The following is a 14,291-nucleotide window of genomic DNA, read 5'->3' as shown; positions in this document are numbered from 1 at the left end:
AACCTTACATTAGGCAAAACAAAGGTCAACATTTAGAACTGATGGAAACCCATACCCATACATTTCCTTAAAGTGGGTCACGTAAAATATATAATATAAAATATATTTATAAACAACTGGTAGCAAGATGAGTTGCAGATAATTGGTCAGTAACCACATTTTAACTTACTGTTTTGCCTGTTAATTCTTTTCAGCTCAATTCAATAGTGAAAAATGCCCATAATATCACTTTAACATAGAATTTTAGCTGAATGCGTTTTAAAAATAAAAAGGGATACAGTTCTGTATGAACGAAAGAACATTAAACGAATCAAAGATCGCTGTGTTTGCCGGCTGCTTTTTTTTTATTACAACCCGCATTCGCGCAAGTTTCTTTCCGTAAGCTTAAAAGTGATATTATGGGCATTTTTAGACATCTATAAACTGTTAGATGCCCATAATATCACTTTAATATAAAGACAAAGCTGTGATTTATTTGTGTTCCCTGCACCGGGGTCGTGAAAAGAATAACAAAACGGTTACGGATGTGGCAGTGTGGTATCTAAAATTCTTCAGAAAGGAAATCAACCATCCTACCTCTATAAAATATTTTTGTCAGTTTACCCCAAGTTTTAAAGTTATATGTGCGCTAAAGCAAGGCTAAATTGATGAACGCTGGACATGTTTCTGCGCGGAAGTTAGTAGATTTTTACTTAATAGGTTACAATATACTAAATACTCGTTTCATGTAGGGCTGTACTTTCTAAAAAAATATCATAGTTGACTCGAAGGCATGTTTTACATCTTAAACTATTGTTCGGGTTTTATCTTTCGGAGATAATGGTAGGGCATAAATAGGTGTTCACGACCGAATCCCTGAAATATGATAAACTTGGCGACTTTAGTAAAGCCTAGCACTAAAAAAGGTTACATTCCACTAAGAAACGGCCGTAAAAAAAAGTTGCAAAAACAGTCGATTTTGATTAGCGTCAAGTTCTTTTTTGGTTTGAACATGACATATCTTTTTTATTGCATAAATCGATTCCGCTTAGAATGGCCTTTAAGAAAAGGTATGGTTATGGGGGTCTCTATGTGCAAAATGTTGCATTTATTTTCGCTCAAAGTTGTCGCTTTTACATTGAATTATATAGGGAAACTATTTAGTATATTGTGACCTAAATATGTTATTGTAACCGATTTTTGCGATATTCACGCGCAGTAAATTTTTACTGCCTCACACACCAATCAGCGAAGTCCTTACAAGCATGAAATAAAATAATATGTATCCGTCCATTCCATTCGTTTATCGTGATACCATGTGATATTTATCACGTCACACGGAATCCCACTTTCCGTTTTCACAGATGATAATGATATTAATTGGCACTTTTTACAATTATTTAATTAATTTCAAGAACACATATACTTAAACAATGGCCGAGGTTTTTAATATGGAGCTACGGGAAGGCGAGGATGAGCCATCGGATGAGGAATTCGCACCGGAGTTGGCACAACATCAGGTGAACAAGGGAGAAAATCCCCCTGACAATTATCATTCTGTTACCACGCAATAGATAAGTCCATAACTTTATCGACATTTATTTCATATAGTATGCCGGTTTTATGTTATAATTGGTTGAACATAGTAGATATCAATGATATTTGATTTTTGATTGAAAGTGGGACAGAAATTGTGAACTATTTATTGTTACATTTTTAAAGGGGCCATTTTTGTTTATCACACATTTTGTCATGTATAAAAGTTTGTCATTTAATACTTTATATTGATAAATGTAAACATTAGATCTAAAAATCTCCAGTTAAACAACAAGAATAAAATTAATGAAAGAAAAAGAGTAACCTTCAACTTGTCTCCAACCACTAACCCCTGGAGTAAAAGTCTATCGCTTTGACCACGCGGCCAACCATGCTCATAAAATGAGTGATGCATTTTATACTTTATGTAAGCAATCCTTATATTATCACAAGATATAAGACAACAACAGAACTCTCAAAATAATTCACTCATTTTGCGTTGCAACGCTTTATAATTTTCATGTTAAAATTGTCAAAAGATGTATATCAAACATGCCAAGCCAAACGTCTGGGATTGTCTGGGAAATGAAGAACGGTCCCACAGTCCCGGAAATGTGTCAAATGTCCAGGATTTTACAAAATCCATGTATAAATGTACCTTATCTTGGGCTTAGCTGCACCTCGAATCTGTTCCGACTAATCCGCAGCGTCTCCATGGCAATCGATCAATCAACAGGGGTCCTGTTTGTCTCATGTTCGCAGTCAAACCGAAAAGGCGGCATTGTTTAATGTGGTTGTTAATTAGCTTTAATATACTACGTTATAATTTCCCTATGCGTAAAGGAAAAGGAGTTGTTCACACATCTGAAGTCCAATATCGTTGAGTAGCAAATTAAAAGCAGGTTATGTTTGCACGTTTAACCAACAAAGAAGTTGAGTACAAAAATTAAGCATATAAAATTGTCATCATCACAAGGTTTATTTTTGTCTTGTTCTTAAGCCCCAGTCATAACAATAAAAATAATAAGTGAATTTGAATTGCGTTCGCAATTGTAAACACCCTTGTGTCTTGCTGTTCTTGCACTAGATTTTCGGACGCTCTTACTTTTCGGACACCCTAAATGTATCCCAGAAAATTATACTTTTAACTTAGTTTTTCTTCCTGCAGATGATGTGACAAGGCTTGTATCTTAAGTAACGGAAGTAGTAATGTTTCATTTTACATTATTAGATCAAGTGTATAATTTCGAATACTGTAGGCTTTCGAACTTCGCAATTTACGATGTGAAAAAAAATGCGTACCAAAAATGCATTTTTGTCTACCGGTATATATATATCGCTATATGTATACATGTCCCGGAAAATCGGCAAATGTCCTGGAAAATTGAGCTCAATGTCCCGGAATGGGTCTGAAAATTTATGGCATGTATGTGTATATTCTGAATGTAAAACTAAACAATAATAATCAATTGGACTATATTGGGAAAAAAGGACATTTGTTGATCAATACTTTCAGGTTTCCACAACATAAATGGCTTGGAGTGGATTTAAAGTTGATGCACCTTTAATCCCATATAATAAATAACACTTATATTTGTTGAACCTGTTATTTAATGACAGGGCTCAACATTAACCTAAAAACCAACTTGCCCTGCCGGGCAAGTACTTAGAAAATCTACTTGCCCTGAACGTAAAGCCACTTGCCCAAACATGAAATATCACATTAACTGTAAACCTCATATATTTTTTAATAAAGATCAAAATGATTCACCATAGAACCTTTTTTTATTTTGCACATTTAACAAAATGATTACAGCAATTAAAGTCTAATTAAAGTCTAAATGTAAATTTGTGCCAATGTTTGATTATTAATGTAATAATTAGTCTCTCCTCCACGTCTTTGTCAGCATACACAGGTCCTCAACCATTCAAACTCACTTTTCCATTGTGATAAAAAGTTGCGTTTTCGCTTCAATTCGTACTTTTTGGCCATTTCGGATGATTTTTCTATACATTTTTTATTGCACTTTGCAGACTTGCAGTAACTTATTAAGCCGAAGCTAAATAAACTAGACATTTCTTGTCTGCTAACAATACTGTAAACGACACGTGAACTGTAACAAAATGTCAATTGACATAAAGCAAAAGATTGTTGAAAATGTATGCGAAACATATGAAAAATATATATACCGAAGCTATTTGTTGTTGTTTTTATATAGTTAAATAATTTTAGTAGTTTTCTATGTGACTGAAAACACCAACGATGTTATTTGTAACTGAATAGTAATGAAAAAGAAAAACATAATAGCATTTGAAAGCCGGTGTTTGGAATCCCAAGCCATTTACGGCATTTCTAAAAATAAGTTTGGAAATGCATGCGCACCATCCGTAGTTAGTTCGGACTTCCCCAAACAACAATCGCCGAGGTAAATTCGTGCATTAGTATAATCGTTCGTGATTATTTGTACCATTTAACCACAGAAACACACATTTTTCTTTGTTCTTTTTTACACTTGCCCGTGCGGACAACTAGATTATAAAATAACTTGCCCGAACCAAACTTTTACTTGCCAGGGGCAATCGGACAACCGTTAATGTTGAGCCCTGAATGAACTGCATAATTATACATGTCTGTATTTTTTTTTCGGTTACTACATAATACAGAGAACAAACAGCATGTTCAGTAAGAATTTCATTATAAGTAAAAATTATAAATAATAGCAGTTTGAAAATGTATTTTCACTTACACTTATGTTTTATGCAGACATCAATGTGTCAAATAATCGTAAATGTATTTAATTATTTTAAGTACATGTATATACATGTACAATTGTACTGTGATTATGTCAACCTTTTTCTATATGCACTTATATGAATTCACAGTTTTTTGCAAACCAGTGGGCGGAGTAATAACTATGTGCATGACATCACTCGTCAACTTGTCTTTATCTACAATATCAAATTTATATATACTGGTAGTGTAATTGAATTTTACTATGCAGTTAAAAGAGATCGCAGGGAAGATATAATATGAATTCACAACTATCCGAACTAGGTTTATACCAAATTTACATCTTTATGTAAGTATTGAAAATTACGGGATGGAAATATGACTTATATATCTATTAATCTGTAATTAAATCAATCCCTGATGCGCACACTTCTGTAATGTAAATTTGGCTGGTGTTCAGTTTTTTATGCTGATATGGATAAAAGTCGCTTTTTGGATATGTTTTCGGAAATTAAAAAAAGATTAACACAGGGTTCAATGCAAGGAAACATTAGGCAAAGAAGTGTTATCTGTTATGAGTCACTGGCCATGTTTTATACATGTATAGTGTTAAAATATAATTTTGTTCAAATTGGGCTGTTTGTTAAATAAACTTTGGTTATAATTTTTACACTTTGATGTTCAACAATAATTAACTTCTAGAAATAACTGTATTGTTTATTTAATATTCTTACATGATTGTTTTTATTGAAATTGGTTAATTACCTTTAATTTATGGGAAAATAACTTGAAATTTACCAAGGATAGGCATTCAACTCCAATTTAAACTGCAGCATCATATAGTGCTAGTCAAAATAACTAATCACAATTGTCTCCTTCATTTGGAATACATTTTTCCTAATTTACACCTAAAGAATAATGTTAAGTTTTCTGTGAATGAGATGATGATTGTATGTTTTGTTGATTAATTGAATACACCAATTAACTGAGATTCTTTATTAGGCTTAATTACTTATTGCATTCTAGGTTTTGTTTCTATTTATTGTCAAGTGGTCATTGGTCCTTCAATTTGTAAACAAAAAGAGCAGTGATTTGTTTATCTCTGTGTCTGGACGCAGAGAATTGGTTAGAATTCCCCTGAACGCAAAGTTGTGTAATATAATGTATATCAGCATGATATGCGCTTCTTTCAAGTATCAAGTATGTGGGCCATGGCTGTGACTGCAGTTTCTATACGGGGTGAAATGTTTGTTATGAGATCATAATGGTGATCTGTCAAATATTGCACCATACATAATAATTGGATAATAAATGATTTTGCCTATTTAATTTGAGTTTTATTTGAATGATGTGGACATTAAGAATTGTTAAAATTCCATTTAGCTATATGAATATAAGTTAACAATAAAATGTATGAAGTACTCGATGATATTAATTTGTGAAAATTTCAGTTTAAAGCCTTAAGGTAATTTAAAAAATCATAGTTTTGGCTTTTTGTTTGCATTTAATCACAAAAATCCCATTAAAAGACGTGCAGGTGATGTTTATTACCTATGAATAGTCACTGACAGCTCACACAAATGAAGAAATTAAAGCCTCACACCTTATTTAGCATAGTAAATTTAAGAATTAATAAGAAACATATTTTATATATGACAATTAGAATATATCTGGTGGTTACAAGGTAGTAATCCGTCTTTTTTGCGATTAACAACTGAAAAATAATCGCGTTTGTCGAAACGGACGTATACGTCCAGAAATCCTACTTTCAGTTTTAAAAGCGGTACCCTTTGAAAAATAATAAAGTATTTGCTAACTAGGCTATAGATTAATTTATCTAAGCCAATTATAATACATCTGGTGGTAACAAGGTAGAAATCCGTCTTTTTTTAGCTTTAAAACTTAAAAATAATCACGTTTTTCGAAATTGACGCACACATGTATACGTATGGAAATCCTACTTTCGGTTTTAAAAGCCGTTTGAAAACTAATAAATTACTTGCTAACAAGGCTATCGATTTAACGACAATTTTGCACACTTTCAAATTACATCCATATCTATTAATTAACGTGTATTTCATTTCAAGGTGTGTGGCTTTAATAGTTGGTAGATCTCAATGAAGAGATATGAAATGCATAAGAATTTTGCTTGCATAATTTTACAGTTATTACCCAACAGAGGGGGTAATCAGGTGACAAACAATTATTCATATTCACTCTATATCTCGACTGTACTTGCTGCGTAGTTTCTCAGCGGGTCACAAAATGACAGCTCCTGGTAAAAAAAGGCGAGAGAACGAGTGAATATTTATACGATATAAATTTTAATCACTTTCTTGCTGATATGGCATTTTAACAATTTATAGAAGTAATAAAGGGTTTAAAACGGCGAAAAATACCTGTCTCTTAATGGATGTCGCCATCTTGGTTGTCATGTGATGACCCCCTATCACCCCAGTGTATGTTCTTGCTTAAATATGTTGTTAATATGTGGGTTGAACATAAAATTTCATTGGACTTTTGCGCTGGTGGGAAACCAGCTGTCAAACATATCTTCCTAAGTCCTCAGACAACTTGGCATGGTGGGGGGGGATAATTTAAACAAGATATGGACATTTGCAACATAAGCAAGGCCTTATTTCATTTACACTGACTTTTCTATGCCTTTGTCCATTTCCTTGTGTTTTCCGATTTTAATTGTACATAATGTAGTTATTTATTTATGTTTCAGTTGCACAGAGACCTTTCAAGGGCAAATGATCCGCTGTACGTTTTAATATACATTTGAGTGGTGTTCTGAGAAAACTGGGCATAATGCATGTGCGTAAAGTGGCGTCCCAGATTAGCCTGTGCAGTATGCACATTTTTCGTTTAAATGAAGCGTCTCTTCTTAGCAAAAATTCAATTAGGCGGAAAGTGTCATCCCTGTGCAGACCTCACAGGCTAATCTGGGACGACAGTTTATGCACATGAATTAGGCCCAGTTTTCTCAGAAAGCGACTCATTTTTAATCCTCACTTTTTAAAATTAATAAATCTCATATATCAACCCCTGCATAATTATAAAGTGCAAAACGTGATTGTAGGGTTAATATTTCCTGCTTGGGTCTGAAATTATAATATTGTTTTGCAGAAAATTCTGTGTTGGCTGGTAATTGGTAGACAAGTTTTAAAAAGTGTAATTTAACCCTGGTTAGTGCAGTTTTTAAAATTTGTTAACCTGTGAACTAAGTGCTCATGGTGAGTTATTGTGATTGACCTTTGTGCGGCGCCTTTCATCCTTCTGTGCTGTCAACTTTAACATTGGTTTCTTTCATGCCGTATATCAAGATCAGCAGGTCGCTTCTTAAAACAAATACTTTATTTTGTTGGGGCAACAGTTATGCCTCAACTTAACTTGATGAAACTTGGGCAGAAAGTTTATCTTGACAAATCTCTGGGCCAAGATTGAATCTGGGTTAGGTTCTTCCAAACACTTGGTGTGCAGGTCAAATCTATTGAAAGAAAACTTATTACCACCCTAGAGGCCTCATTTATTACTCAGTCTTGATGAAATGTGTACAGAATCTTTCGTTTGACAATATGAATGACTTGTTTGAATTAGGGAAAGTATGGTACACAATTAAATCACCTGGTCCATTATTAAACTTTTGCTATGTGTGAATTCAGTTGAGCACTTACGGGCCAATCATGACCCTCGTGTTGTGTAATACTTTCATGTATGGGACAAATAAACGATATTAAATGTATGCTTTTGTTTTGGTTATAAAAAGGATAAAGACTTTCATAACACATCATATTTGTAGAGAGGAAGGCATGGAAACATTGGAGCTGACAGAAAATACCGTAAATCCAGGCAGAACCAAAGTCAGCACATTTGACTTTGAACTTCTCAAAGTTTTAGGGAAAGGTGGATATGGAAAGGTAAATGTATCATTTACAGTTAGTGTTGCTTAATGCTGTTTGCATTCTTCAGATGGTTTTCATCCACAGATAGGTACCATTATTTTTTTAACTATTAAATAAATTAAAATTTTAACATCCCATTAAAATTACCATAATTATATTTATTTTTAGAGAATGCATTATTGATTTAAACTATTTAGAATTAAGTTATTATAATTAATTATGTATATATGAAAGTGTATAAAGAATCCCAATGGCCAAACCATTGGCCTGACTTATGAAATGAACTTTATACTTCACTTTATCACATAAATATAAGCCTGTTTCTGTGAAAAGGGGGTTAAATGCATGTGCGTAAAATGTTGTACCAGATAAGCCTGTGCAGTCCACACAGGCTAATAAGGGATGACACCTAATGCTTAATGGATTTTTTTATTTATAGAAAGTCTTATCTTAGCAACCATCCAGTTAAGGGGGAAAGTTGTGTCCCAAATTAGCCTGTGCGGCTGTCAGGGACGACTTTTTACACAAAGGCATGAAACCCCTTTTTCACCGAGCACAACCCATATCAAGAGTTTGCTAATCATGCATGCTCACTTTCCCGTAAGTTATTGACTTGCACATTGTGCCATTATTTGTTATAGCAATATTATTTGTCTTATATATACTCAGGTATTTCAAGTACGAAAAGTCTCAGGGCAAGACAAAGGGAACATATTTGCCATGAAAGTACTGAAAAAGGTGAGTTAAGTTATTGCAGGTGTTTGCATTTTAAATGTTTACTTTTCACTAGAGGTGCTCTAACCACTTTGCACATGCTTATCTTAAGTTCGGTTCATTTTTTACTTATCTGATCCCGATAGTTTTGAGTCTCGCCGGATTCCATGTTAACATCCCCTACTAATGTGACTCCTGGTTTCACTATCCACAGTGTCAAAAGTCTTCGCTAACATCAACTTCTTATGTAACACATTTGCTTCACCATATGAGGCCTGCAAAATTCCTTGCTATCTAATATAATGCACTAGCTTTACTATGCTAGTTTGCAAGATTCCTTGCTACTTGCGTTAATATATGTTACAGTGAAAATATACATTATGCAGTTATATGTAATCAAGTTTGCTATTTTGCAGGCAACTATTGCCAGAAATGCCAAAGATACTGCTCACACTAAAGCTGAGAGAAACATACTTGAATGTGTCAAGGTTTGTATGAATAATCTCTATTGAAAGAGTTTGTTGTCAAACTTGCGGTATTCATCTATCTAAGCTCGCTAAAAAGTAGATATTTTTCACTTTATAATCTTTTTTAATGCATGCTTTGTTGAGAATGTGAAATTAATTAAGTTCAAACATAGATGAAAATACAATACCAAAGTATGTTCATTTACTGAATGCATATTTTGTGATTGTATTTGTACAATTATGTTAACTATATAATCTGTATTATTATAATGGTTTTCTGAGGAAAATAATTGTATCTATTATAAAAGGCCTCCTCCCTGCCCCGTCCACCCCAAACAATAACATCTGACAGACTGGCTATCATGAAAACCAGGTACATGTAGTTATTATACCCCCACAAACGAAGTTAAGGGGGGTATATAGAGTGAGCTTGTCTGTCGGTGGTCGGTCCGTATTAAGTGTCCGCTCTCTATTTCAAGTTCTTTTCATCTGATCTTCACCAAACTTGGTCAGATGTTGTATCTAGATGATGTCTAGGTCAAGTTCGAATATGGGTCATGCCGGGTCAAAAATGAGGTCACAGGGTCACTTAGTGCGTTTTAAACATTGAGCATGTTGTCCGCTCTCTAATTCAAGTAGTTTTCATCAGAGCTTCACCAAGCTTGGTCAGAAGTTGTATCTAGATGATATGTAGGTCAAGTTCGAACCTGGGCCATGCCATGTCAAAAACTAGATCAGGGGGTCACTTAGTGTTTTTAACATTGAGCATGGTGTCTGCTGTGTTTTTTAAGACTTGAGCATGGTGTCTGCTGTTTTTTGTAAATGCAACATGCAAAATATTCTTGTCAATGCAGCATGTGGGGGTATTCGTCACGTCTGTGACAAAGCTCTAGTTGTAATTGGTGTATTTCAGCACCCGTTCATAGTAGACCTGATCTATGCATTCCAAACTGGCGGCAAGCTGTACCTGATCTTGGAGTACCTCCCTGGTGGAGAGCTCTTCATGCAGCTTGAAAGGGAGGGAATCTTCATGGAGGACACAGCCTGGTACTCTCAGTTATTACTTTTTTTTGTGTTTTCTCATTTTTATACATGTTTATATTAGTGTGCATATATACTGAATGATAAAATTGTATTCATATCGTGTTAGTCATTTAATTAAGCTACAAATGATTTTTATTATGTCCCCCACCACTATAGTGGGGGACATATTGTTTTTGCTCTGTCTGTTGGTTTGTTGCTTTGTTTGTTTGTTTGTGCTAACTTTAACATTTGCCATTAATTTTGCAATATTGAAGTTAGCAACTTCATATTTGGCATGCATGTATGTCTCATGGAGCTGCACATTTTTAGTGGCGAATGGTCAAGATCATCCTTTAAGGTCAAAGGTTAAATATATGGGGACATAGTGTTCCACAAGCACATCGCTTGTTTTGGTGGCAATCGGGCTTACAGTGATAGCCCTTTTTCAATTTAACTACTCCATTTGTATTTGAAATAAGGGTAGCTTTGCAAATGTTAAGTTTTGTTCTTTCTTAAGTGTTATACAAGTACAAGTAAAATAAGCTTTTCATTTTCAGTTTCTACCTGTCTGAGATAACACTGGCTATAGAACACCTGCATTCTCATGGAATAGTGTATCGTGACCTCAAGCCAGAAAATATTCTCTTAGATCTACAAGGTTAGTGTGCAGTTTAACCTACTTTTGAATGGTCAATAAGCAGATACAGTATTTCATTTTAAGACAATGCAATCCAATGTAATTAAGAAATAGTAAAACCCCACTGAGGTCCCGATGGCACTATAGTGACCAGCCAGGCAGCCACAAACCGTATAAGGACCGAAGCCGTAGGCTGAGGTCCATATACAGTTTTTGGCCTCCTGGCTGGTCACTATAATGCCATTGGGACCGAAGTGGAGTTTACTATTTCTTATATAACACCGAAGAGCGTCCCCTGTATCATTGTAAAGTGTTGAAAGGCTTTCCGTTGTTTTATTTTTCATGCAACTGAATGCGCAAACGATGACGTATATCGTGTGACGTAGTTTCTCTGACGAAACATTCCAGTTGGAACTAAATTCTCTGGATGTTAAGGCATCGAACGAATGCAAAACGTATTTCGGATTTTGTGTTTACCATACATAATGTACGTTAAAACTTCGATAGGAATACAATAAAATAGTGTGACTTAAAATAAGTTTCGATCAAGGGATGGATGAATACTTGAATAGAAAATGGAAGTGAATATCGTTTCGACTTTATTGTTATAAAAATTAAATTAACGTTGGCATTGAGGTAAGCGTGTCGTTTATTCTACATTAAGTTATTTTTAACTCTTTGTAAAGCTGATATAGTGTCAATTCTGTTCAATAAAACGCTTCAACACAGTGCACATTTAAACCTAGTGGTGTGTAACCCCGAACGGTCCACATACAAAAAATAGTGACCGGTCCATATACTCTTAGCCTAGGTTTCTCTATCGCATTTTACAGACTGAAACTGGTCATATAGATATAGAAGGTCCAATATCTCTGAGGTGTAATATTGTTAAATAGTTAAAACATACCTTTAAAATCACCAGTGTATAAAATTGTGCTTGTATATTTTCTGTACATAAATGACATAGGCATGACTTGTATACACATTATAGCTTTAGAAGCAAGCAATTATGATCCTGACTATTCGAGTCATGTTCTGAGAAAACTGGGCATAATGCATGTGCGTAAAGTGTCGTCCCAGATTAGCCTGTGCAGTCCCCACAGGCTAATCAGGGACGACACTTTCTGCTTTTATGGTATTTTTAGTTTCAAGGAAATCACTTCTTACCGAAAATCAAGTTTAGGTGGCAAGTGTTGTCCCTGATTAACCTGTGCTGACTGCACAGGCTAATCTGGGATGACACTTTACGCACATGCATTTAGCCCAGTATTCTCAGAACAAGGCTTATTCAATGCTGATGTTGTATGATGTAGGACATGTGAAGTTGACAGATTTTGGTCTGTGCAAGGAGTCAGTTTTAGAGGGATCTGTGACACACACCTTCTGTGGAACCATAGAATACATGTGAGTTGTAGAGTTTAAAAGAAGAGCCAGTCTTATCAAAGATCGGATCAACAAGTTAAGTCTGATTTGGATACACCCTTTAAAAAAAGGGGTGTAGTATGGGAATAGTAGTGGCAGGCGGACATTTGGTGGCAATGAGATAGATATCGGCTCAATAAATATAATAAATTAATAATGATAAGATTTAAAGTCTGATCATTTTGAATCTTATTGATAATGTTTGTGGGCATAATACCTGGACCAACTTCAATATCAAGCCAGAGTGCTTGAAGCACCTTTGTATTATAGCCCTTGAATTATTTACAAAATGGCAGATTAAACCATATTCTCTCTCTAGCTCAAACAGAGATCCTCTTGAAACCTGTTGATTATGTGTATGTGCAATGTGCACACAATCTCTACCAGATCACTTAACCCTTTACCACTTAGATACGTATTTTGACGCATTTGTAGTCCCTTAGAAAGTAACATTTAATTAAATACCGTTCTTACTAAATTCCAGTTTTAAAGGCTTCATTTCCAAACATTAGATACTGATGAGCAGCAAACAGAATAAAACCTGAACAGTCTGCGAGTCCGTCCTGGTTTTATGCTGTTTGCACAAAGCCATTTTCACTTTGCTCCTGAGTGGGAAAGGGTTTAAGCACTTATGAGTTATGGCTTTTAAAATTAAAAATAAATGGGTCAAATAGCATTGTTAGCCAAAAACAGTGTAAAGCAGATCATCATGAAACATGCGGATAATGTTTTGTGCTCATAAATGACCAGCTGGAGCATGTGCAACACTTCCAAATTATGGCCTTTAATTAAACTATTTGGGGTTCTATTTAAATCAGCAAGTTTAATTGATCATCATAATGTGAGTGATAATGGGTTAAACAAACCTGTCCTAGTTTGTTGATGGGTTCTTTTTGCTGACAGGGCCCCTGAAATCTTAATGAGGACCGGTCATGGCAAGGCAGTGGACTGGTGGAGCCTGGGGGCACTCATGTACGACATGCTTACTGGAGCTGTAAGTTACACACCACACAATAATCATGGGCCTTATAGTGTTTATCTTTTAAGATTGTAGCTTTAGATCTTTGTGCTGTGTCAGTGAGCATTTTTATTTTCCATATTTTGTGACAGCTAACCTTCATGCATGAAATTTAAACTACCGGTATTGCTTGGTTATGAATTAAGGATAATTCCTGTATTTTCCAATTTAAGGACCGCTTTGGAGCTTACCTAATCCCAAATAGCTTTGTGTGAGGTTTAGTAAGCCCTTGTTGTTTTTATGCCCCCAAAGGAGGGCATATAGTGATCGCATTGTTTGTCTGTCCGTCTGTCTGTCTGTCCGTCACACTTTGGGTTTAGGTTTAGAAAAATGATAATAACTTCTATGTCAATTTAGATGTAACCTTCGTATTTGGTGTGCATGTGTATATGATCAAGGCCTTTTCATACGCACACAAATTTTGACCCCTTTGACCTTGACCTTGAACTTAGGGTCCGCGTTAATGTTTCGAAATCTGCGTTAAGGTTTTGAAAAATGCTCATAACTTCTATCAAAGCGTTTTTTGGGGGCATATGTCATCCTATGGCGACAGCTCTTGTTTTCATGGATTTTGCATCCATGATTTCATTAAAATGACATCTCCTGCTTATCCACTGTGTGTATTTTGATATAACAAGAATTATGCTTAGATAGTATTCTTTCTTAAACGTGTCATAAAATGGGCTGTCGAACACTAACCAGGGATATGCATGTTTAACAAAATTAGATTATTGTTTTGTTTAAGTAATCTTTGTTATGTTGATTAATTCATGTTTTGTTTCAGCCTCCATTTACAGGTGAAAATAGAAAGAAAACAATAGACAAGGTAATTTTACTGTTTAATTAGCTTCATATT

At 34.8% G+C, this 14,291-nt stretch overlaps 1 protein-coding gene across 1 annotated transcript in view; it reads left to right on the top strand.

Annotated features, from left to right (window-relative positions):
• Positions 1 to 1,287: 1,287 nt before the first annotated feature.
• Positions 1,288 to 14,291, top strand: part of LOC127856279 (ribosomal protein S6 kinase beta-1-like) — a 31,087-nt gene continuing 18,083 nt past the window's right edge. The window contains exons 1-10 of the mRNA XM_052392386.1: positions 1,288 to 1,499; positions 6,978 to 7,012; positions 8,052 to 8,169; positions 8,824 to 8,892; positions 9,285 to 9,356; positions 10,249 to 10,382; positions 10,916 to 11,016; positions 12,309 to 12,399; positions 13,321 to 13,411; positions 14,220 to 14,261. Of these exons, the coding sequence (XP_052248346.1) occupies positions 1,413 to 1,499; positions 6,978 to 7,012; positions 8,052 to 8,169; positions 8,824 to 8,892; positions 9,285 to 9,356; positions 10,249 to 10,382; positions 10,916 to 11,016; positions 12,309 to 12,399; positions 13,321 to 13,411; positions 14,220 to 14,261 (840 nt within the window). The 5' untranslated portion in view covers positions 1,288 to 1,412. The remainder of the gene's footprint in view (positions 1,500 to 6,977; positions 7,013 to 8,051; positions 8,170 to 8,823; positions 8,893 to 9,284; positions 9,357 to 10,248; positions 10,383 to 10,915; positions 11,017 to 12,308; positions 12,400 to 13,320; positions 13,412 to 14,219; positions 14,262 to 14,291) is intronic.

The sequence above is a fragment of the Dreissena polymorpha genome, chromosome 1 (genome assembly GCF_020536995.1).
Source record: "Dreissena polymorpha isolate Duluth1 chromosome 1, UMN_Dpol_1.0, whole genome shotgun sequence".
Lineage (NCBI taxonomy): Eukaryota > Metazoa > Mollusca > Bivalvia > Myida > Dreissenidae > Dreissena > Dreissena polymorpha.
The sequence above is the reverse complement of the archived record's forward strand: the minus strand, read 5'-3'. Positions and strand labels throughout refer to the sequence as shown.